General features: G+C 42.2%; 1 protein-coding gene across 5 annotated transcripts in view; it reads right to left on the bottom strand.

Annotated features, from left to right (window-relative positions):
• The window catches only part of TBCK (TBC1 domain containing kinase), a 135,732-nt gene that overhangs the window by 20,022 nt on the left and 88,834 nt on the right, over positions 1–26,876 (bottom strand). For 3 of the 5 annotated variants that reach the window (XM_061585464.1, XM_061585463.1, XM_061585465.1), the window contains exons 23-25: positions 19,366–19,541; positions 6,748–6,923; positions 760–919 (exon numbers count right to left, since the gene is read on the bottom strand). In XM_061585464.1, coding sequence (XP_061441448.1) covers positions 760–919; positions 6,748–6,923; positions 19,366–19,541 — 512 coding nt within the window. The remainder of the gene's footprint in view (positions 1–759; positions 920–6,747; positions 6,924–19,365; positions 19,542–26,876) is intronic. The other 2 variants (XM_061585468.1, XM_061585467.1) reach the window with 2 other exon arrangements.

Here is a 26,876-nt window from a genome sequence, read left to right as displayed (position 1 = left end):
CAGAACGTAGACAGCAGAAGGTCAGGCAGAAGAGGGGCAGGCCTGTCCACTTAAGGCCAAAACGCTAAGGGCTCACACCTGCTGACAAACCTGCTCCTTAAAAGTCAAACCTTGGCTTCAGCTTGTTGCTGACTACGTCAGGCATGGCTTCGTGTGTTTCTAGTTTCCCTGAATCTTATCTTAGACTGACCCCTTGACAATTGAACCCGGACCTCTACTGACCTTGCTTCTGGACTTCTGGCTTGGCACATAAGCTTAGGACGGGCCTTGCCCTTATCATGCTTCATGGTTAGCCTGGCAGATTTACGACCAGACTGCCAGCTAAGGACTTTCCCGCCCTGATAACTACCCAGGAATTTCCAGCCCCCACTGGCACTGCTGTCTCTGTGCAGAGCTGACAGTGACCAGGCCTTCCCCCAGCAGCCTGCTAGATGGGAAGGGGGGAGGAGGAGAGGATGGCAGAAAGAGCAAGATAATGGGGTGACAGAGAATAGCCTGTCCACTTTTGCTTCTGGCCTCACCCACTACAGGCTTCAGTCCTGCCCAGTGCTGGCATGACTGCCCAACAGACTACCGTCAAGAGAATGTAGTCCTCAAAAGAAAGAAAAAGGTTGCCCACAACGGTTCTAGAAGGTTCTACTGAGACGGGACTGCCCAGAACACATGAAGAAGGCGTGGTATATTCTATGAGCTGCATATTCTTTTTGAAGGAATTGAGTCTGAGAATTCCTTAGAACGAATGCCACCATAAAAACTTACCAAAGCTGCATTCTTTGCCACGTGACCTACAACCACGACAACTCTCCCTTTAAAGCTCTGAAGTGTGGCGGTAGCAGGACACTGGATGAGCTCTCCTTCAGCAGTGAATGCTGATCCAAATGGGATATTGATGCTGCCTGATATATGCCCTCGATTAAAACTGTGCAAGACGAAAATCCGTTAAGGAAATCAATGAGGAAATGGGGAAAATAAGTTCTGAATATTATTTATTTATTTATTGCATTTATATACCGCCCCATAGCCGAAGCTCTCTGGACGGTTTACAACAATTAAAAACATTAAAAACAAATATACACATTTAAAAACACATTTTTAAAAAGCAACTTAAAAAATTATCATTTGTTCAATTTACTACCCACCCACCCTTCAGTATAAGGTTCCAATACTAAGGCCGCACGAAGTATCGTACTCATCTAGATACATAAACAGACTGCAATTAGAGAAGTCCTTGAACTCAGAGACCCCCCTCCCTTTGTTGTTGCTGGCAACAACATTTTTAAGAGTAACGTTTTTACTCATCCAGGACACAAGGGCTAGCAGCACTAGCTCTCCTTCTTTCTCACTCACTCATGTCTCTTTAATACCCAACAGAGATTTGGTGGAGCCCTCCCCTTATTCAGACACACTTTTGGCAAGGAAGAATTCTGATAGAGTTTCTGTTCATATTCAGGAGGAAGCAGGGCCCTTTTGCTGCACCTCTGAATGAGTGGCTGAAGCACGTAAGGACAGCGCTCTGCAAATGTTGATGGTTCACAAGGGAGTAAAAAGCCCCAGGGAAGTCACAGGAGCTTAGGAAGCTGCCCTATACTGAGTCAGGTCATTAGTCCATCTAGTTCAGTATTGTCTATTACAAATTTGTAATGGCACTTCAGGGTTTCAGAGAGACAGAGATTGACCCTAAGATCTTGTACCTGCCAAGCAAAGGTGCTACCACAAAGCTATAGTCCTCTTGTATGGAATAAAGAGACTGAATAAAGAAAAAACACACATGTATGTTGTATTTGCAAGAACAAAAGATGTTAGCTGGTGGGGAGGAAACAAACATTGTCTGTGTATTTAGAATATGTGATTGCCCACAATAGAAACCAACCCCATAAGAGAAAGAGATCCTTGGGATCTGGGTCTACACTGGAGGCCAGATGTAAAGCCTCTCTGGTGGCTGGGTTGTGCCTTCTGATGTAGGCTGCTTACTCCCACGTTAGGACCTTTAACGCTCTTGGGTGCCCTTTCATTCATTTTAATTGCAACAAGACATCTGCATTCATGCAAATGAAATGCATTCTACACAAAACACATTTCCAACCATTTGTGGTGCTAGATTAGTTATTTTTTTCATCTAGTGCATGGAAGTAGTGTCTTCAAGAGCACCAGTGCCAAGGTAAGTTACTCTTCATTGAAGTTGCTGGACAACTCCAACACGGTCCAGGATCTAGCATGATTGCCTTGGAAAGGCTTAGAGTTAATCTAAGATTCCTTTAAAAATAGTATGTTAAATTTATATTAGATGATTGTTACATTTATACTGTAGAAAATACGAAGTTTCTGACAGATCAAGAACAAACTGACCTATTCCGCTTGTTAACATAGTCCATTAATTTCTAACTAGAAGGAATAATTATTTCTTGCACTCCAAAACTTAGAGACTCATAAATCTATAGCTTCAACATAAATGCTTCAGTATGGCATGATAATTGTAAAAGAAGGCAAGCCCTTTATGACAACAGAAAAAATGGCTTTAACCTTAACAAGGACAAATACAGTTACTTCAGGTTAAAGTAATTGCATTGGCATATCACTATGCATACTTTTAAAAGTCTTTTGTATCCTTTCTAATCTTAAATTGCCATCTTAACCACTCCATTGCTGAGATGATTATTGTTGTTATGTGCCTTCAAGTCGATTACGACTTATAAAAGCTAGAAATTTATGCAAAGGAGCTGAAAGGACCATAAAGAATTTTGCGGAGATCTTCATGAAAGGAATGGAACACTGCCAGTGTTTTTGTAACTTACTTACGGAAATGAATCGTACACAAAACTGCTGCCTTACAAACACAAATATCACTTAGATGTTAACCCCCCCCTTTTTTTAAAATCAGCAAGGTCCAGACAACATTATCTTTTTACAAGGAAGTTTCCCCTTATAAAATCGTATTTAGAAAAAGAAAAGTCACTAGAGCTGATGCTTATAAGACCCACCAGGTTGCATTTCAGTAACTCCTTAGCTTCCAAGTGCAGCTATAGATGGAAAGTTCTACTAAATAAAATAACATAAATGGAACACCTGTTGCTAGATCATGTGCACTGTGTGTTTCCCATTAAACTGGGTTAAGGAAAATACAGTAAATTATCATTTGCCTTATCTTTTTCTTGAGGGGTATGGACAAAGATATGGAAAACAACAACCAGGAATTCGTGTGGGTATACAGAGGGAAGCAACAATCAGCACAACACCAGGCTGGTCACACAATTTCACACAAACATTGGCTAAAATCAGATGGCACAGTTTGGACATCAGGAAAGTGTTCTATGCTCATATATTCAAATAGCATTTTCCAATTATGGTTTGGAGGTAAACTATGGTCTGCCTCAGTGGGAAAGTAGGGCTCAATCCATCAGCTCTGCTGAAAGACCAACTCCATCAGGCCTCCTCTCCTTCACTTGGCAGCAGCCATTCCATGAGGCTGCCTCAGTGGTGGATTCAAGTGACTGCACCAAAATACCAGATCCATCAGGCACCACCTTCCTCTGTATTGTTTCTATGACAGCTACTCAATATAAGAACTATCATCTAAGATTTGATGCCCAAGTTTGCTTTTTTCCTTTTCCCATCCAGTTCCTTTTATCTTGTTTGCCATGATTTTTAAGATTGTAAACCTGTGGACAGGGACTCTTGTCTTAACTGATTGTATGTAAGCCATTCTGGGAGCCTTTTTTTGGCTGAAGAGTAGAGTATAAATACTCCAAATAGGTGTAACAAGTTTGTCTAATTTGAACATCAAAACAAACTATGTTTGCCATGGAGCAGAGAGTGCAGGAAGGTGTAGGAGTGCCTTTTATGCTGAAGTAATATGTCGTTTAACTTGCAGTGCAGTTATCTACAGCTTTGGATCTTCAGCTCACCCTATTCTGAAGAATCTAAAGCTGTAATGCCTCTTCCAAGCCTCTTTTGAAAAACGGCGCTTCCCAATTTTATTAATAAACACTTTATCACAGGATTTGATGGACTAACTTTACAAACCCTCTTTACCTCAAACTGAAAGCTGCTTTGAATTAGGATGAAGAGTTTTTACCAGCAAACCTGCTCAGGTTTCTGCTGTATTATCTTAACATGCTAGGGAAAAAGGAAGACCAAATTAAAGGCCTTTGCTATAAATGAATCTAGTTTAAATATTGAACTATTTCAGGGGGAAAACCCTCAGAAGACTAAACAATGAAGAGCTTTTGACACTGAAGCCTGTGATTGACTGGAAACCTCAACTGGCGTTTGAAATTAATAAACATACAGAAGAAATAATTATACTTTCATGCTTCTTTGATCACCTTTGTTTTAGCTAGACAGCATAACATGTTGAGGGTTAGGTTTTGGCACATTATCAAGCTCTAACAGTTCTGCTTTGCTTATATGAAGTCATTATGTAGAATAGTCTCCTGGTTCTATCAGCCTAGACAGGAAGCATAACATTAAAGATATAATCAAGGATAGCTTCTTTCTGTCTGTGTCCTGCCCAGAGCGTGAGACATGAGATGGCGGTGAGGCTGGAATTCTTGCTTTATTAAAGTAACGGTTATATCAAAAGCAGTGCGCTTCATAGACCTGTCTATGCTAACTCACTACTGACTCTATCTGAGCTACCTAGGCATGCTCTGCAGCATGTGCAGTAAGTTGACTCAGCACCTCAATCAGGGGGGACCACCTTAAACAGGAAAGGTCTTCACTCATAATCTCTGACTCCTCCGAAGCACTTGTGGGTTGTGGCATCTCCCCTCCCTCAAAAGCCTCTTCCTCTTCCGATACCTCTCCCTGGTCTACCTGGGGGAACTGGGGCTTAACAGTCTGATAGGACTCAAAAGGTGATCACAGGAGAGGCCATGTCAGTTCCCTGGGTTCCATAAGGTTTCAAGTGTTATCATCAATGCTATCTAATATCTACAGTAGGGTCCTGCTTTTCGGCGTTCCGCTAATACGGAGCCAGCAGGGCAATCAGCTTTAGTGTGGGGAGCTCCAGCCGCCCCGCTCCAGCCGACAGCAATCAGCTGTAGCATGCAATCAGCTGTACTGTACAGCTGATCGCGCAGTATGTCCCACTTTTCAGTGGGGGTCTGGAACGTAATCCACCGTATGAGTGGGGCTCTACTGTATATGAAGCCACTGACAGAGATCATCCGTAGCTTCTGGGTCAGATGTCTTCAACATGCTGACAGCATATTGTACATATACACATACCTGTCCTTTCCCTCATGTGTCGTGCATTTTACATTGTTAGCTTAAGAGCAGTTATTTAACTTCTGTAAATTGTATTTTGTAAATTGTATTTTTATTGATGTAGTTTTATATTTGTGTTTTTTGTAAGGCGCCTTGAGGGCCTTTGGCTGAAAGGCAGGGTGTATATGTGTGTATGTGCAACAACAATTTCTATTCCACCCTTCCTCCCAGAAGGAGCCCAGAGTGATGAACAAGGGACAAAACACTAAAAACCTGTTGGTGTTATTAATCAGGGAAAGTGGAAAATAGCAATGCCATGCTCTGTGTCAGAGACCAAAACATTTAAGATTGTAATACAAAATTGTCTGGATGGGGCTGGTGGAGGAAGAATTGTATGACTGGTTTGTTGTTTGTAAAACATTATCCTACTCTTTCTCAAAGGACCTCATGGAATTGACACACACACACACACACACACACACACGGGTTATTAAGAATATCAAATCAAATTTATGACTGCTAATAACTGGTAACTGAAAACGGACATCAAATGCTTGGGAATGTTATTAAGTACTCCTGACACCCTAAAGAGACAGCTATTTTCATTTTTTCTAAAAAAGAGACAGCTTAGCTCATCAGATGTGTCATTATGGCTCTCAAGACCTGTTGGCTCCAGAGAAGCTGTAGAAGTTAGTGAAACTGCATTTCTGGGCCATCCTTATGACAGACACAGCCAATGATACCATCTAATAAGCACCTTTAGTTCCTCACTTCTACATATATTTCCAAATTCATTTCCTCTGTCTTTCTCTTGCATCATGTACACAGAGAGTAAACCCCTTCCTTTCCTCCATTCTTCTCTGTTGGAATTTCTGCAGCTCATACCAGCTCCCACATCCCCTCACTTTGCTGTAGTTTAAAACATAAAAGCAGTTTATGAACTGTTGGTTGTCCATGCTATCTCCTTGCAGACCTCAGTCCTTGACCTCCTCAGCAAGATAGGGTTTTGTTGTCTCCCACATGTTAACCTCAAATTCAAAAAGGGCCCAGTTTCAACAGCATACGTTCTTTCACATCTCAGAGCGTCCCACAGGTTGTGAGATGCAGAAGTAATTCAGATATGCTCTTCTTGGAGTCCATCACGCTTCTCTCTGCTGTGCTTCTATGGCGTAGTTCTCATTGAGATGGTCAGCCTGTATCTGGGCTCTACAACTTCAGACTGCAGGTAGGAGACTCACATGATCAAATGCTCCTCCACGTAAAATAGTAAAAAACTATATGTCAGGAAGAAGGCCAGGTTAAAAACCTTCTCTCTAATAGTTTTGTGATGATTTGTTTTCCAAAAAACATTTTGGTTGGGGAAGCATTCAGTCATTAGTGGTCTGAAGTGGTACAAGCCACTGGTTAACCACCCAATGAGAACTGGCTCTAAATCAAACTACTTAAAACTCCCCCGCCCCTCAAACAATGTGGTGCTTTTGGTTAAAATTGACAGAGAAGTTAGTGAAGACTGATCTATGACTTTTCTATTTAGAAGGATACTCCTCACTGTTACGGATGTCAACTATAAGCAGCTTTGGCTTGCTGGATTTCGTTTTCTTTGTTGGAGTCTTGAAATGACTAGGTCCTGACAGGTCACACAGGTCAATCAAATCTTCAGCCGAGATCCGTGGCGACACTTCTGATTTCAGATCATTCAACTTGATAGAATCCCTAGACTTTTAAATGGAGAAAATAAAAGTAAAGCAATGCCCTTTAACAGCCATCCAGCTGGCATTATGTGCCCATTTCTGTTAAGATTATACACTCCTTTTCTTACAGCCTCCAAGCTATTTTATGTTGTATTTCACAAATCTGTATTATTGTTTTTAAAGACCTATGAAAAGACTACTGCTTTCCCTATCAACAGCTTTTAAAACTGTCAACTGTCAAATAACATTTCAAAGAAAGGTTGTGCATGACAGTTTGCATGCTGAAGTATGACTTTGGTTTGTTACATTAGCCAGTTTCAGATGCCACGGTAATCCCTGGTTTATCTTGTCAGGAACAAGCATATCTTCCAGGGGGCTCATGTGCCCCTCACCTGCTCCTCTCAGCATTGCTGAGAAAGGTTTGGACAACACTAAGCTTCCAAATTTGACGAACTGGTTAATCTTAAATTGAAACAAACTAACTTCAAACCATGGTTTATGAAGTTGGCTTTTTCAACTAGCCATAGTGAAGATTGACCACACTTTAGGTTTTAAATGTAATGCTAAAATATGGCTAATTGAAATCTGAAGCAAAAACTTCCAATCTCCTTCCTGCAGTCATCCAGAGGACTCAAATCCAGGCTCTTGTCATCCTCAGCTTAGTGTGATGCCTGAATGTGACCATTACATTGCCCTAATTACCTCTTTCTTTACACTTCCAATGCAGAGAGTTACAGTTGCCTAAAAGTATGGAGTACACCACAGTGTTTCTGCTAATTTCATCATGTATAAAATTGGACCTAGGCAAGACTAGGAAGGTCTATAAGTTTAAGTAAAGTGTTCTACATGCAATACCACACTAGAGCTACTAATACTATAAATAACGTCATCAAGAATGAAAAAAAGAAAAGAAATTAGGATTAAGAAAGAAATTGGATGGTGAAACCAGTGACACTGTGTGTTTTTAAAAAAACACCTCCACCAAACCAGCCTCCCAAGTTCTGTGACATTTTATGTGACCAACAACAGAAGCCAGGATAGGGCTATGCAAGTTAAGTGATGGGATTATGCAGATAGGAACAGGCTTGGTTCTCAATGGCTGGGATTACTGGGACTGTGGAGACACAGTTGCAATGGTGGCAAAAATTCTCCGCCATCCCAGACTAACCGATAGGAAGCTGCCCTACACTGAATCAGTCCACTGGTTCATCTGGTGTTGACAGTGACTGGCAGCAGTTCTTGAGGGCTTCAGCAGTGGTCTTCCCCAGCCCTACCTGAAGATGGCCTGTGGCCTTTTGCATGCGAAACAAGGGCTCTAACAGGGCTAGATGGCCCTTCCGCTCTCAATGAAAGGGATGGCAGAATCATAGATTCTCTAACCCCCATTGAGCCTTGCAAAATACAAGCTCTCCCTCGACACATACATACCATCCCTCATGGTGACAGGCATTTTGACATTTCTCTGCACCCCAAAGCCTCATTTACTGCTTCGGCTTTAGCTCAGTAGAAAGGTTATCCACCCCCCTTCTATCATTGTAGGAAAAAAATCTCAGCTGCGAAGCATCACAGCAATCTGGATATTTTAACATACGCATATTCGCACAAGCTAATAAAAAGAGCAGATATGTGTGAAAAGTAAGGAGATTATGACAAGACAAACATCATTGTAAATCTATTGTAGTTTATATCCATGGATACCCTCTTCGTTTTGATGGTGTACTTTCCTTCGGGTACAACAATTAACCACAACATAGGAGGAAATAAGGGAAGACAGACAGCATCCATTTTAGAGCTTTACTTCCTCTATAATGCTGACAATATCAGCGTCTAACCCAATGGACTAACTCTAGAGGATCATTTCTCTCCTAGACATGAAATTTAATACTCACTGTAGGGTTATTTTTTGCTCTTTTTTAAGATGAAGAATACTATTTTTGTGATAAAATACACATCTTCTTTACTGAAGCATGACATCAAACAGTAACACTCTATAAACAGCACTATACCGCACAACATTTAGCTGCCAAGAGATTTGTTTCCACTAGCCACATGTCTTTATACCCCATAATCACCCAAATATTTCAGAGGAAATAAAACTCTGCTATAGGGCTAACTTTGCAAAAGGCATTACCTTGTCTCTTACAGTAAGTGTACATAGACATTTGAACAATAAAAGTATTCTATTCCACATGTCACCCCTGTACTCTACTTCTCTGATTTGTAAACTGTGAATCGTGATCCACAGGTTGATATATTCCTGGGTGGGTCACAACAAGGGTTTTCTTTTCTTTCACTGCGGCAACATCTAACCAGTACTGTTGTGCAGTTCCATGAAGACAAGCTTGCTTGCTTCCTCCTTCGCTATGGATCATGGTTAAATTCTACTCCTACTCAGAGCAGACCCACTGAACTTAATTAACCTAGGTTAGTTATGTCCATTAACTTCAATAAGTCTACTCTGAGTAGGACTAACTTTGAATACTGCATTTTAAGGGTATTGTAACCTGCCCTGAGACTTCTGGGTGAAGTACCTTTTATGTACACCGCCCAGAGAGCCTTCGGGCTTAGGGCGGTATATAAATTAAATAAAATAAAATAAATAAATAAATACATGCTAACAATATTACCCACTGAGTGGTACTCAACTAACCTATCCTGTCAGTGCAAGGATTACCGCTAACGCAATGGGACTTCCTCCCCTCTCCTCCCCAAATCTGGAGGGTTGGGGGAATCCCTAGAACATATTTAGGGGGCATGAGGGGAGGATATAGCTATAGATATAGTATTCCTGCATTTTCTGTTGTAGAAGGGGAAAGTAGGGCTTGAAAGGTAGAATTAAGTGGATCCCGAAAGGCTGAGTAAGTTTACAGGCCAGATTTGAAATCCATGGGAAGCAGTGGTCTAGGTTAGGAGAGGGGATCTGCGGCTCTCTAGATGATGCTGGACTACAACTCCCATTATCCTCCCCGACCATTGACCATGCTGGCTGAAGCTGATGACAGCTGGAGTTGAACAACACCTGGAGGGCCACAGGTTCCCCATTCCTGCTCTATAGAGATGTTCCAAGCAATAAGTCAAACACAAAACTCAGCAACTGGGGGTCAAGTATAGTCCCCTAAGGAGTACTAGCTTGTTTTCCCTCCTCCCAGCTGTTAATGCAGAGTGGAAAGGTGTAAGGAAAGGGTGGTGACTGTAGTAAAGGGACTTACTGGGATTGCAATTAAGGGAACTTGCGGATGATCCTGGATTCACCGTCCAAAAGCACAATGATTCTTATATTTCAACGCATTTTTCTACACTATAATGAAATTCTCTATTAAGGATTGTTTTGTGAATTGGTTCACAAATTGGGGAACTGAAGAAGGACAACAGCTTAGTGTCAGAGTGCATGCTTTGCATGTTGAAGGTCCCAAACTCTATCCTTGGCATCTCCAATTTCAGAAGAATCTGATAACAGCTCTGTTGGTGATCCTGAAGAACTGCTCCCAGTAAGAGCAAGCAGTACAGGGATAAATATAGATAAATAATCTAACCTAGTACAAGGCAGCGTCTCCCTTGATATGTGAACATATACACAGGAGTACAAACACATTTTGGCAGGTTCCTTACATGCAAACATGAGCCCTGCTTCCTTGCACACTAAAACACACACGTGCCTTACTTACATGTTACAATTTAAGGCGTACACTCAAATGTAATGGGTATGATCCAGCCAGAGTGAAGCATGCTGAAGCCTCACTCATTTTAATGAGAGTTAAGCCTGCTTAACTCTCCCCCACTGAAATGAATGAGGCATAAAACTCTGGTAGGATGACTGCACTCTATGTATAAAGTGGCCTCACATCTGCTGTAAAAAAAGAATACAGAAGTGGACAAAGAGTAGAACTATGAATCGTGCTCTCTTTGGGGCAGTTAACCACGTAGCTCAGAACCTCGTAGCTCAAAACAACAAAATCCATTTTTCCCTCTCTGCCAAAGTTTGCAACAGTAAACTGATAAGCTGCAGTGGTGCCTCAGAAGCCCCAACTGTTTACCACTTCAGAAGAAACAAAGCCAAGCACCCTTCGTGAGGTACAGCATGTGCTAGCACAGAGAAAGATGGGGAAAAGAAAGAGAAAACAGAAGAGAGTCTCATTGCTGAATGAGTATTTATTTTTCCTTTGTATAACATACCATCAACATTTGCTCTGTTCTGTGATAATGGTCTTCAGGAGTTTACTTTAGGAAGTGGTCAGCACACGGAGGAGAAAAACTCCTCATGGCATGAAAGGAATTGTAATTTGTAAATAAGGCATCTAATGTCAAGCTGTTCAGAGTCTGTTGGGGTGTGTAGGGAATTGTGGAGGACCATCAAAGGAGTCCTACTGATAAGGCTACCACTTGGCTCAGAAAGTGCAGATGTCTCACCTAGGCAACGTCAATTGGCCTTGTTGAGCAATTCCTTGCATTTCTGCTGCTACTGCAACTCCTCAAAGGGGAAGCAGTAATTGCTTATAAGGCTTAGCCAATGGAATTAGTTCAGTTTTTTCTAGTCACAAAACATACTTTTTTTTTTTTTTAAAGAATGTTAATGTTGCCTCCACCCCAAATTCTTAAGGCAGGCCTTCAGGAGAAAACACAGGGCTGCAGGCATGCCAGTAATAGAATGAATTTCAAAGACAGCTTCAAAACATTTTATTATTACTACTACTTCAATAATTTATTAACTGCCCTTCACCATCAAGTCCCAGGGTGGATTACACCAACTTAAAATTCAATATTAAAAACAACTGTAAAAAAATTACAGTCACAGGAATAGGGTGGGTCTCAGATGTCAAAGGCCAGGGTAAGGAGATGTATCTTCAGTATACAGTGGAAACTATATAATGACAGTGTCACAAGTGTGTGTGTGTGTGTGTGTGTGTGTGATTCCACAACCTTAGAGCTGCCACAGAGAATATCCTCTCTGGGCCACTCTCCTCCTATGAACTTCTGAGGGTGATGGAACTACCAAGAGGGTCCCCCTCTGCTGATCTCAACACCCGAGAGGGTCTGTAGGGAAGGAGGCAGTCTCTCAGATATTTTAGGTCTTTAAGCACTAACATGAGCACCTTGAATTGGGCCCAGAAATGAACTGGGATCCAATAAAGCTGCTCTAAAACAAGAGGCTTTATGAGTTCTAAAGGGAATCCCTGCCTGTAATATGGCTGCTGCATTTTGGACCAGTTGAGTTTCTGAGTCATCTTCAAGAGCAGCCCTGTGGACAGCACATTGCAATAATCCAATCTGGAAGACACCAGAGCAAAGAGCACCACCACCAAGTCATCTCTGTCCAAAACGGGCCATAGCTAGCAAATGAGCTGGAGCTGTAAATAGGCACTCCTATCTACCAGGGCCACTTGAGTCTCAAGTGACAGTGTTGGATACAGGAGTACCCCAAGCTACAAACCTGTTCCTTCCAGAGGATGCAACCCCATCCAGAAGAGGCAGTGTTTCCACCTCCTGGATTCAAGAATTTGGAACACATATAACACCTCTGCCTTTTGAAGATACAGCTTCAGTTTTTTGGCCAACATCCAGCCCATCATTGCCTCCAAGCACTTGTCTAGCACCTCAGCTGCCTTTTCTGATTCAAAGGAAACAGAGAAATAGAGTTGGGTATCATCACCCACATGTTGGTGACACTTCACTCCAAGATTCCTGATGACAACTCCCAGTGGCTTCATGTATATGTTAAATAGCTTGGGGACAAGAAGAAACTCTTGACTCCACAGGAAAGCTCCTATGGCACTGAACACGCCCCTCCTAACTACTTTCCTGGAAATGGCCCTGGAGGTAGACGCAGAACCACTGAAGTACAATGCCCCCAACTCCCACCTCCCTGAGCCACTCTGGAAGGACACCATGGTCAATGGTATCAACAGCCACTAAGAGGTCGAGAATAAGCAGGATTACACTCCTCTCATCTTCTGACAAATGTTATAAACCAAGGTGAGAAAAGCAGGTTCAGTGATGTGATCAAGCCTGAAGCCAAACCAGGCCTGAAGCAAACTAAAATGGATTCAGGTGTTCAGTCTCCTCCAAGCATGCCTTAAACTGGACTGCCGCCACCACCCTCTTGCTCCAAAAGGGGGTATTTGCCACTGGGTGACAGTTGTTTAACACTTCCGGGGTCATGAAGGTCCTCTTAGCGAGTTGCAATCTATACTTGAAATCCTACATAAGATTATATTACATATAGGAATAGTGTTCTGATTTTTTTGTATTGCTAGCTATACAATTTTCACCAATATTATAATGTGTATTTCTCAGGGAAGCTATATATATCCCTTGGTACCAAACAACTGGAGAGGTATGATAATACCACACTAATGACAGAACAATTATGTTCTACATACTCCTTCATTACTATAAAATATGTTGTGTGTGTGTGTGTGTGTGTGTGTGTATGTATATATATATATATATATATATATATATAAATAAGACAGTTTTGAAAGCAACAAACAGAACTTCACTCAAGCTTGCTTTGGATCCCTATAAGGATTCCGTTAATCACCTAAAATATATATATAAACTTAATTGTGATTAACCAAACAGAGGTTTTTATTATATTAACAAAACGTTTCAGCTTCTGCCTTCATCAGCTGCCAACATATAAATGCTGTTACCAAGGTGGCAGTTATAGAGCTTTGAGGATGGAATGCTCAGAGGGGCTTCATTTGCAGAAGCTAAGTAGTGGTGGCATGATTCTCAGAGCTAAGCTATACACAATTATTATTATTATTATTATTATTATTATTATTATTATTTATTAAATTTATATACCGCCCGACTAGCAATAGCTCTCTGGGCGGTGAACATAAAATAGCATAAAAATACAATGAATAACAAAATAATACTAAAATACAATCAACAATCCAATACAATAAACATTTTTAAAAGTAAATCAGTGTAACTTAAAATGCTTCAGAGAATAGGAAGGTTTTGACCTGGCGCCGGAAGGAGAGCAGAGTCGGTGCCAGGCGTACTTCCTCGGGGAGACTGTTCCATAGTTCGGGGGCCACCACTGAGAAGGCCCTAGATCTTGTCATCACCCTCCGGGCCTCCCTGTGAGTTGGAACCCGGAGGAGGGCCTTCGTAGCAGAACGTAGTTCACGGGCCAGTTCATATCGGAAGAGGCGTTCCGCAAGGTATTGTGGTCCCGCACCGTATAAGGCTTTATAGGTTAATACCAACACTTTGAATCTAGCCCGGAAACATATTGGCAACCAGTGCAAGCTGGCCAGAACAGGTGTTATATGCTCGGACTGCTTGGTCCTTGTCAGCAATCTGGCCGCCGCATTTTGCACTAGTTGTAGCTTCCGAACTGTCTTCAAAGGTAGCCCTACGTAAAGCGCATTACAGTAATCCAAACGTGAGATTACCAGAGCATGTACCACTGATGTAAGGTCCTCTTTACTCAAATAGGGACGTAGCTGGGCTACCAACCGAACTTGGTAAAACGTATTCCTAACCACCGAGGCTACTTGAGCCTCAAGTGAGAGGGAAGAGTCTAAAGAGACTCCCAGACTACGAACCCGGTCCTTTAGGGGGAGTGTAACCCCGCCCAGGACAGGGTATATATCCACCATCCGATCAGAGAACCCGTCCACCAACAGCATCTCAGTCTTGTCTGGATTGAGCTTCAGTTTGTTAACTCTCATCCAGTCCATTGTCGCAATGTTCTCTTGTGAGGCGTCCTTCCCTGGCTCTCCCTGTCAGGTTCCTACCTGCTTGTGGTTACTGCCTGTCTCTAGGCACCACCAGGGACTCCACCAGTCCGGACCGCTCTCTCTTATGATTTCTCTCCCCGCTCTAGCACAGATCTCAACAGATCCCCCTGCTAGGCAACCACCAGTAACGTCCCAATACTAGTATTCCCAGAGACTCTGAATACTGGTATTGTTATTCTCTTCACCGCTGCCACCATTTGTTACAGTTCCCCTTCAGCCTTGGTCATTACCTTACCCTCCCTTCTGGTCTGTGAAACCCCAGCCAAGGATCAGGCCTTTGGTAAACCAAATTAAGTATTTATTACAGGTAACAAAGCTAACAAGATTAACAAGATTTCTTCTTAAGGCACGTAAGCATATGGTTTTACTCAATACTAATCCGAACTCCACCTCCCTCCTGGTAAACAACTCTCTAAACCCCACCAAGCAATCCACTCTTTCTCTTCTCCCCCCAGATTCCACAATTCACCACCTCACATTCATCCAGATTTACCTGTCATCCTTTCATTTATACTGTCAGCCATTTTAAACATTCAGCCAATCATCAAGCATTCTATTGCCCATTCACTCCCCCTCCTCTTTCACTACTTACCATGTATACTCTAAACAACCAGCACTTACCATATATACACTAATATATAGGAACATCACATTTCCCCCCCCTTAAACAACTGCAGAGTACATTGTACAATGTTCTTCTTTATATGCCTAGGATGGCAGGATTTCCCGTTTAAATAGGTGTGGGCATCAGTGGGTTTGCTGTAGAGATCAGTGGCTATTTTGTTGTTTTCAATTGTAAGAAGGACATCCAGAAAAGGGATGTGCGGATTGTCATTTGTACTATTAAATGTAAACTTAATAGAGGGATGGATAGAGTTGATGTAATTTTTAAATTGTTCCAAACTCTCTTTACCATTTGTCCAGACCATAAAGATGTCGTCAGTGTTGGACTTTTCCATTACAGCGACAGAGATGCCAGCAGATCCAGCAGCACTGACCAAAAGGGAGAACTTTTGGATTTACTCTCTGGACACATTGGCACCACATGGCCTCAACCTGGAGGACAGTACCACCACTACTTAGCTTCTGCAAATGAAGCCCCTCTGAGCATTCCATCCTCAAAGCTCTATAACTGCCACCTTGGTAACAGCATTTGTATGTTGGCAGCTGATGAAGGCGGAAGCTGAAACGTTTTGTTAATATATTAAAAACCTCTGTTTGGTTAATCACAATTACGTTTATATATATATTTTAGGTGATTAACGGAATCCTTATAGGGATCCAGAGCAAGCTTGAGTGAAGTTCTGTTTGTTGCTTTCAAAACCATATATATGTAGATATGTGTATGTGTATACATATATATATATATATATGCATATGTGTGTATATATATATATATGTGTGTAGTATTTCCCAAATAAAGTAAAGAACAAGAAAAATAAAATATTCCCAGACTAGCATAGACGAAGTTCCAGAGGGTTATGTGATATCACCCCACTCCCTGGACCAACCCCCAAAAGGTTGTTTGCATAGCAGAGAAGTGTTTCCATAGGTAAACTAACATAACAGATACGTTCTCATATTTGTTTACATAGAAGTAGGGCTGTGGAGTTGGAGTCGTGGAGTCGGGAGCAATTTTGGGTGGAGTTGGAAGCAATTTTGGGAGGAGTCAGAGTTGGTAGAAATGTACCGACTCTGACTTCCAAATAAATTTTGATTGACAGGAAGCAATTTTGGGTGGAGTCGGAGTTGGAGTAGGACAGTAGAAAAATAGAGGAGTCGGAGTCAGACAGCAGAAAAATAGAGGAGTCGGAGTCGGAGTTTAAGGTTTGGTGTACCGACTCCACAGCCCTGCATCGAAGTTATATTCTTATTGAAATGGCAACGAGCATGTTGGATATAGTAAGTCATCTAAAGTAGAGTATGGCCTTTTAAAATAGTGCATTCCACAAATTCTACAGGAGAGGAAAATGGATTCTTTTTGCTATTCTTCCTGAGTGAAGAGAAGGCTTACTCAGAAGCTCTATGACTAGGCCTCAGTAATCACTGTTACAGAAATAAAAAGCCATACTCAACAGAAACAGTATGATTATAGGAATGGGGAGAAGCTCTGGCATAAGATGAAATACTTCCATTGGCACATTCTTCAGAGCAATTTTAGGATCAAAATGGTACTGGAACATAAAGAAAAGGTTACATGGCTATCAAACCACGGAACAAAATGTCTGGGGAGTCAAGGAAAGGTAGAACGAGGTATTATTTCCTGGAAAAGCTAGCAAACTAAAATAGGCTGTTCATTAAGAACAAAGACATGCTTCAAACTCCAAACAACAAATAGCTGACATGGTTTAGTCAAGGAATGTCCAAATGAAAAAGTACTCATGCTTAGCTGTTAAGTGTAAAAATTAAGGAAAGGCATCAATGTTAAGAAGGATGATGGATGGTGTCCACTGCGGCTGGTGGGTTGGAGGGTAGGGCAGCTAATGGTAGTCAGATTCAGGATTAACAATAGGCAGAGATAATGGCAGGCAGATCCAGGGACGATGGGCAGTGTCCCACTATCAGTGCAAAGATTTCCATTTGTGCAACAGAACTTTCCCCCTCCCCCCTGTCCCTGCCTCTGCCAAGTCTGCTCGAGAGGGTTGAGGGAATCTCTAGAATAGATGTAGGGGATGTGCAGGGGTATGTGTTGCAGAAGTGGAAATCCTTGCACTGACAGAACACGTTACTTGGATACAACCCTGTATCTACTACAAGAGACCATATACAATAATTCACTAATAGGCAAAATACCCTTGGGGTTTAAGAACATACCTATAGCCAAGAGATATTTCTATCAAACTTTAAGAAGCAAGGAAATTGGACGGCTATAGTGAATGCACCAAGGAAGCAGGAGACCTGACCAACTCTATGAGACATTGTACTACTCTACAAGTTTGTCAAAATGCAAACAAATTTGGATTGGTCTTTCACAGTTCAATCCACTTCCTGTGTAGCTTGGAAGAATTTGGTAGCATGTGCTGCTGAGCATATGGTGAGTGGTGGCAACACCTGCAATCAGGACTACATATTCAAAGATGGAGAATTAGATGTTTTTGTATGTTTGTTGGTGTTCTTACTTTGCTTCTTTCATGTGTTACTACTGTTTTTACAAAGAATATAACCTAGAAATTTATATTTCTCTCATTTATCCTAGAAAGCTGTGTCAAATATTATCTTTTATTAATTTCAATGCCTTTTCATTGGTCAATGTTATATGATGGTAAAGACAGCCGTGTTTCAAACTGGAGGTTATGTTTTATTTCTATTTTGGGTGCATTAACAGCTGAATCTGAAACTGCGGTTGATGTAAAATCAGACTGATTACAATATGTTGCTACTTAAGCAATGAATCTAGCTGTTGGAAAAAATAAATTTGGCCTGTCCAAGATGCATGTTTTCAGCCTGCTATGCTTAAATCACCCCACTTAAGGAAAGGTGGGCATGGTCAATTAAAAACATAGAACACACTTAGAATACATTTCATCTCCCGCTGTTTTTTCTTGTGCAAACAGACACTCCTCATGTCCACTGGAGACTATTCTGCAGAATAGTCAATGCCATTATTCCACAGTTGTTTTTGGAGGTTTTTTTAGTTTGAATTATGCAAAGTGTTGCTGTACTTCACATATTCACAGAAATAGAAGCACTATAGGAAACTTCATTAAAATTGCAAAGTAAATGAAACATATTTAAAGTGACCATCTGAACTACATCAACTGACTTAATATGGTTTATTCCTCCCTGCTAAAACAAGATCAGCACAGCATATGTCTTGTTCCTGTTATTTGGGCTGACTGCAGGTGTTGCCACCACTCACCATATGCTCAGAGGCACATGTTACCAAATTATTCCAAGCTACACGGAAAGTGGATTGGACCCAAATTGTGTTTGCATTTTGACAAATTTGTAGGGCAGTACAATATCTCAGAAAAGAGATGATGTCTCCTGCTCCCCTGGTGCATTCACTATAGCCACTATTAAAAATAAATACCTTTCTACAGCAAGGTCTCAAGGTTGCTCAGTATACACCATTTGTTCTTTTAAAACAGATTAACACAATAAAAGTACAGTAATATCTCAGTTAACGAATCCTTCAGGAACCAAGTTCCTTTTAAGGAAGGCTTTTTTTAAAGGTGAAACTGACTAGCTTTGCTTTGCTATGGATAAACTTTCAAGCCTTTGCTTTAAGGTGAAACTGACCAGCCAGTGTCTTTGCTTTGCTGTGAATAAACTGACAAGTCTATGCCTGTGCTTTAAGGTCAAATGGACCAGCCAGTGTCTTTGCTTTATTATCAATAAACTTTCAAGCCTGTGTGTTTGCTTTGCATTAAAGAGATCTCTTGCTTTCTCTCAGGGCTGGGGAGGGAAAGATCCAATACAATTTAGAGGAGGAGAAGGAGGGGAGGTGGAAGAAGGGGGGAGTGGGTGGGTGCCAGGTAGGCACCTTTTAAAACTCCTGTTGAAGCTGCCCCTACCCCCTATGAGCGGGTGTAGGAACCTAACCCTATTCTTTCCATGCTATTCCTGCCTCTCGTACCAAAGTTCCTGTTAAAGAAGTAATGTCCAGCAATGCATCTACTTTGTTAACTGAGGTATTACTGTATGTTTATCCTCAATATTGTATATTCTATTCACCAAAATCAATACAAGATCAAGCTGAAAAAAAACCTCACCAAGTCACTCCTGGGTGCATCCTGATAGTCAGACGAGAAACAGGACATTAAACCTCTTGTACAGTTGCCCTCACCAGCTTGCTTGGGATGCTGGGCATATTGTCTATATGTAGCACTCTTAGGGGTCCAGCAGAAAAGATTGATTGATTCACGGACACATCGTTCTATGTCGATTTCTGAAAAGAGGACATCAGTGTACAATAGTTGTGTTGATGGTGATTAGTGAACCTTGGTGAAATCAGAACGGTTTTCAGAAAGCATACAATTCTACAATTGTTTTAGCGTTTCTCAACCTTTTTTTAAATTTTTTTGTTGCTGGACTACAATTCCCATAATTCCTGACCATTGGCCATGCTGACTGGGGCTGATGGGATTTGCAGTCCAGCAACAAAAAAATAAAAAAAGGTTGAGAAACACTCTGTGCTCTACTATATTGCTTTAACTATTTCAACATTGTAATTTTTACATTGCTGTAACCTGCCCTGGGATCTTATGGTGAAAGGCAAGTAGGACATCAAATCAATCAATGAATAATGCAGTGGAAAGTCCAGAAGACAATAATTGATTAGTACAAGAGTCACATTAAGATTCTACCATGAATTCAACTGAAGGGTAGATTTTAAATAGCAAACAGTAATTACAGTGTTCAGTAAAACGTAGGAAAAACAGGCAAAATGATAAGTGCGTCAGAGAGAGAAGAAAGACTGGATGTTGGATATCAACATCCGCTACTATGATGTGTAGCCCAAATTAATGATTTCCCACAAACATGCCTACCTAGGCTGTTTCTCATCACCGCTAGTACATGAAAGAAACAAACCACGATTCACAGCTCAGTGTTACATCTGAGCCAGGGATTATATTTGGCTTCTCTCCAAGAAACCACTATCAGTAAACCAAGATCAAACCTTTCTTTTTGGGAGCAAAGCAAACCATGATCCCTGGTTCAGACATAACGGTAAGCCAGGGATCAGGGCATGGGCATGAGTGAGGAGGAGCCAAGCGGGTATGTTTTCCTTATGCACTTAAGTTATAGTTTATGGCTTACTGTGACATGTGAAGGTGGCCTAAAAACTAAACTGCATTTAAGCCTCCCCCTACTTCTCAAACCACTTCCATCTAGCCTGGAAATAATCTAAAGGCCACTCACCAAAAGTAAACAAGTCTGGTTAAGAGACTTATTTTCTGTATCTTTAATGACCCGGAGAAAATAATCTGTTACCTAATAATCAGTGGCTATTTGGTGGCTGTATTTTTCAACTTGAAGCCAATCATTCATCTTCCTGATTTGATAAAACTGTCACACATGGATGGAGAAATATTAGAGGCAGGAGGAGCTTGCAGCTCCACGCTGCAATTCACAATCATGTGTTACGTTCTTAAAACCCTTGTCAAAAGAAAACTGATAAATAGCAAAGTCATGCTGACTTCAGAAAGATTCCATAATCTCCAGCAGCCATTTTATATCTTCAGCCTACATTTCACAGAGATGGCAGAGCACATAAAGCATCAAATTGACATGACAAACAGGTGACAACAAGAGGGAATTTTACAGCAATGTACTTGAGAGCCTGTCTGCAAAGACAGCTCACTGGAAAAAACAGAGTGTGGTAAACAAGTGATTACTGACACAGAAAACATTTCATAAAAAGCACAGTAAAAAGTACATATAAATGTGACAGTGCGTGTGCTCATACACTTGTTTTCTCAGTATAATTTAATCCATACCAGAAATCCTGTTCCTTTCAAACAAGTCTGCATGCCAAGACAAAATTTTAGAAAAGATAAACTGCTTGTCACTCTCGGAGAAAATGAATGCTGATAGCGCTGGCCTGACCTTTCTGTCCCAAGCACTTTATTTGCTATCCTCCACAAACAACCCACCTAACACTTGGGGGGGGGGGAGAGAGTAACATCTCCAAGAGGTTACACACATGGCTTGCAGCATGCCTTCCTTTATATAGTTTTTCCAATGAATGCATATCTTACAGGTTATAGCTTGGTTGTGCTCCATCTATTAGATACTATCCTAGAACCATCTCTGTCACTTGAGGCTCAGGTAGCCTCGGTGGCATGGAGTGCCTTCTACCAACTTCGGTTGGTGGCCCAGCTGCGCCCCTATCTGGACAGGGATAACCTGGCTTCAGTTGTTCATGCTCTGGTAACCTCCAAGTTAGATTACTGCAACGCGCTTTACGTGGGGCTGCCTTTGAAGACGGTTTGGAAAATGCAGCTTGTGCAAAATGCAGCAGCCAGATTGGTAACAGGGACCAGACGGTCCAAACATATAAAACCGATTCTGGTCTGCTTGCATTGGCTGCCTGTATGTTTCCAAGCTCGATTCAAGGTGCTGGTTTTAACCTATAAAGCCTTACATGGCTTGGGACCACAATACCTGATGGAACGCCTCTCCCGATACAAACCCACCCATACACTACGCTCAACATCTAAGGCCCTCCTCCAGGTGCCTACTCCAAGGGAAGCTCTGAGGGTGGCAACAAGGGATAGGGCCTTCTCAGTGGTGGCCCCCAAATTATGGAATGATCTCCCTGACGAGGTGCGCCTGGCACCATCACTGTTATCTTTTCGGCATCAGGTCAAGACTTTCCTCTTTTCCCAGGCATTTTAGCATGTGTTTTTAAATTGTTTTAAATTTTTTAAATTGTGTTTTAAATAATAATAATAATAATAATAATAAATTTTATTTGTTAGTCGCCTATCTGTCCGACTTTACGGACACTCTAGGTGACTTACAACAACAGTTAAAATACAATATACAATATGCAATATACAAATACAAATTACAATATACAATACATCTAATAATAAAACATCTGATTAGTACAACAGAAGGCTAATCCACCCCGAAATTATAGGCCTGCCTGAAGAGCCAGGTCTTTAAAGCTCGGCGGAAACCCGTCAGGGAGGAAGCATGCCAAAGATCGTAAGGGAGAGAGTTCCAGAGGGTGGGGGCCACCACCGAGAACGCCCTCTCCCTGGTCCGCACCAGCCTAGCTGTTTTGACTGGTGAGACCGAGAGGAGGTCCTGTGTGGCTGATCTTGTGAGGCGGCCTAGTTGATGATACTGGAGGCAGTCCTTCAGATAAACTGGGCCGAAACCGTTTAGGGTTTTAAAGGTCAACACCAACACCTTGAATTGAGCCCGGTAAACTACTGGTAACCAGTGTAGGTCTACTAACACTGGGGTAATATGATCCCGGCGACGGCTATGCTTAATCAAGCGTGCCGCTGCATTCTGTACCAGCTGCAGTTTCCGGACTGGTTTCAAGGGTAACCCCACATAGAGCGCACTACAGTAGTCCAAGCGAGAGGAGACCAGAGCATGTATCACCTGCGGGAGCAGATGTACAGGAAGGTAGGGTCGTAGCCTCTGTATCAGATGTAATTGATACCAAGCTGCCTGGCTCACTGCTGAAACCTGAGCCTCCATGGACAGCTGGGAGTCAAGAATGACCCCTAGGCTGCGGACCTGGTCCTTCAGGGGCAATCTTACCCCATTAAGGACCAAGTCGATGTTTCCCAACCTTCTCCTGTCCCCCACAAGCAACACCTCGGTCTTATCGGGGTTAAGCTTCAGCCTGTTCTCGCCCATCCATCCACTTACGGACTCCAGGCACTTGGACATGGTTTCCACAGCCAACTCTGGTGAGGACTTAAAGGAGAGGTAGAGCTGAGTGTCATCGGCATATTGATGGCACTGCAGCCCAAAACTCCTGATGATAGCTCCCAGCGGTTTCACATAGATGTTAAATAGCATGGGGGAGAGGATGGAACCCTGTGGCACTCCACAATTAAGAGGCCAAGGGTCTGAGACCTCATCCCCCACTGCCACCCGTTGGTACCTACCTGAGAGATAGGAACGGAACCACTGTAAAACAGTGCCCCCCATTCCCAATCCCTCTAGGCGATTTAACAGGATACCGTGGTCAACGGTATCAAAAGCCGCTGAGAGATCTAGGAGGACGAGGAAGGTATATTCTCCCCTATCCAATGCCCTCCTCATATCATCCACCAGAGCGACCAAGGCTGTTTCAGTTCCATGTCCAGTCCTGAAGCCCGATTGGAATGGATCCAAATAATCCGCTTCATGCAAGTGTGTCTGTAGCTGTTTGGCCACCACTCGCTCTATCACCTTGCCCAATAATGGTAAATTTGAAACTGGACGAAAGTTATTCAACTCTTGGGGATCCACGGAGGGCTTTTTTAAGATGGGCTTTATCACTGCCTCCTTGAGGGCTGATGGCATTGCACCCTCTTGCAAGGATGCATTTACCACTGCCTTGATCCCTTCACCCAGTTTCTCTTTGCAGCTCATAATGAGCCGCGAAGGGCAAGGATCAAGCATACAGGTGATTGGCTTCACAGTAGAGAGCACCTTGTCCACTTCCTCAGCGAGGAGAGGCTGAAACCGATCCCATCGGACCGGAATGCAACTGGCCGACTCTGGCCCACTTTCTGTATCCACGGCGTACGGGATCCTGCTCTTCAGGCGTTCGATTTTATCGGCAAAATGTTTAATAAATGTGTCACAGGAAGCTTTAGAATGCTCCATGGGTTCCAGAGCAACTGGACCGACCAGGCTTTGGACCACTTGGAACAACCTCCTGGGACAACATTCTGCCGATGCAATAGAGGCAGCAAAGAAATTGTTTTTAAAAGATGTGTTTTAAATTTATATGTTTGTTTTTTGATATTTTTAGTTGCTGTAAACCGCCCAGACAGCTTTGGCTATGGGGCAGTATACAAATACAAATAATAAATAAATAAATATTCCATTCTCCACCTGACATTAAAGTGCTTTCAGTGAATGATAGACTATTTTTCTGAAAATCCAATGTATTTTCTATTCGGTGACCACAGCACCTGACTGCACTGCAGTGCTGCAGCTGGTTGCGCTGCAACATTTTTTCTTTTTAAAAGTTGTTCGGTAAAAGACTGTTTTGAACATTTAAGTTCAGAATTCTTGCCAGGTTCAGTCACATATCTTTGCCTGCATTTGGGTAATTAATAAGTGAAGATAGGCATGTACCTTTTGCCCCCATGGTCCATCCTCACAGAGAAGATGAGGGAGGGGCCCAATATTGCTTGGGGCTGGCAGGCCAATAGCCAGTGCCCAGGGTTTTACCACTCAATGCAATGAAGCCATATACAACTTTCTGAAAAGACTGGTACAAATGGATCGTGTTGTTTTTTTAAACCCACCATTCATATTTATTTATTTATTTAAAATATTTATACCCCACCCTTTTTCCAGAGAACTCAGGGCGGCTTACAGGAATAATCATAAAAAAAGATTAAAACAGTAAATATACAAAATTAAAAACAATTAGAATGAATAAAATCAAGTACAAGTAATTAACCAATTCAATTAAAAGCTTGTCTAAAAAGGATCGTCTTCACCTTAGCATGGAAGGACAAAAGCGAGGAGGCTAATCGCACTTCACTAGGGAGCGAATTCCACAATCTGGGGGCGGCCAACGAAAAAGCCATATTCTGTGTCTTTGCAAGAAGAACTCGTGAAAAGGATGGAATAGTGAGTAAGGCCTCACCGGAAGATCTTAGAGTCCAGGCAGGTTCATAGAGGAAGATACAGTCTAACAGATAACCTGGACCTAAGCCGTATAAGGCTTTATAGGTCAAAACCAGCACTTTGAATTGTGCCCAGAAACATATTGGCAGCCAGTGGAGCTGGTACAGCAAAGGGGTTGTATGTTCCCTGAGCCCGGCTCCAGTTAACATTCTGGCTGCAGCTCTTTGTACCAATTTAAGTTTCCGAGCAGTCTTCAGTGGCAGCCCTACGTAGAGCGCGTTACAGTAGTCTAATCGGGATGTAACTAAGGCATGTGTCACCATAGTCAGGTCTGATAGGTCAAGGAACGGGCGCAGTTGGCGAACTAATCTTAATTGAGCAAAGGCACTCCCGGCCACAGCAGAGACCTGGGCCTCCAGGCTCAGAGCTGAGTCCAGGAGTACCCCCAAACTGCGAACCTGCGATTTCAGGGGGAGTGTAACCCCATCCAGCACAAGTTGAGTCTCTATTCCCTGATCCACCTTACGACTGACAAGGAGCACTTCTGTCTTGTCTGGATTTAATTTCAGCTTGTTCACCCCCATCCAATCCATCACCGATACCAGGCATCGGTTTAGAACCTGGACAGCTTCCTTGGTATCATGAGGTGGAAAGGAGAAGTAGAGTTGGGTGTCATCCGCATATTGGTGGCACCGAACCCCAAAACTCCGGATAACCTCTCCCAGCGGTTTCATGTAGATGTTAAATAACATGGAGGATAGAATTGAACCTTGAGGGACCCCATAGGTCAATGGCCAAGGGGTCGAACAGGCATCCCCCATAACCACCTTCAGGGTTCGCCCCTCTAGGAAGGACTGAAGCCACCGTAACACAGTGCCTCCAAGTCCCATCCCAGAGAGGCGACCCAGGAGGATACCATGGTCGATGGTATTGAAAGCTGCTGAGAGATCCAGTAAAACTAAAATCCTTAGAATATCTATATACCAGATGTACATACAAACACAAATAGGACTGTATTCAAGTTCTAAGAGTAGACCCACTGAAATTAATGTTAAGTCATCTCTATTAATTTCAGTGGGTATACTCTGAGAAGGACTATCATTTGATCTAACCCATGGTTACCAAATATTTATTCATAAAACCTGGTAGCTTTGTATGTATTGAGATGTTAAGTATCAAGATACTCAAAATGTATATGTAGAGAAATTCTAGAGATAATAAAGGTCAAGTAATTATTCTATATACTGTGGGTTGTATTCAACATAGTGCTTAGTTCTGTCAGCAGAAGGATTTTTCTTTTGTAATGGAACTACCTCCCCTTCTCTTCCCCCCATGCACTGCCAAAATCTGTTGTTGGGTTTTCCCTAACCCTCCAGAGCAGATTTGGGGAGGGTGTAAGGCATGCATGGGGGGGGGGGCGAAGAGGTGAGAAACCTCACTGTGCTAGTGCCAAATCTAGCACTAGCGCAAAAAGTTAGTTAACACTGTTCTATATGACCAACTAAGTACTGGCCAAGAACCATGTACAACACTTTTGAGCTCCTTGGAGGAAAAGTGGTATACAGATGCAGTAAATAAATAGTAAGAAAGAGCAGATGGGAGGTTATGGGGGGTTTCTTTATAATTAAGCCCAAAAAACCTAGATTGGTAAGTCTGGATTTGTGAGCATCACATAATTACAAGTGGAAAGTGGGTATAATGAAAGGATTTGCAGCTTTAGGTGAAAAGGTATCAATCTTGCAGGCTTCGACATTACAGATCGACTTTGGCAAGCAGGTGTGTGCTAATAAATCACTTTCTATCTGTACCAAAGCCAGCTTCCCTATCCTGTACTTGGCTGGGAGCTATTAAATATTGGCAGGTACGCATAGCTTCTGTTTCTCAAATGCCATTATTCACCTTTGATGAATTTCAAGAATTGTTTTATAAACACATCGGCCTCTTGCTACTTGACAAAGCA

Source organism: Rhineura floridana, chromosome 9 (assembly GCF_030035675.1).
Source record: "Rhineura floridana isolate rRhiFlo1 chromosome 9, rRhiFlo1.hap2, whole genome shotgun sequence".
Taxonomy (NCBI): domain Eukaryota; kingdom Metazoa; phylum Chordata; class Lepidosauria; order Squamata; family Rhineuridae; genus Rhineura; species Rhineura floridana.
The sequence above is the reverse complement of the archived record's forward strand: the minus strand, read 5'-3'. Positions and strand labels throughout refer to the sequence as shown.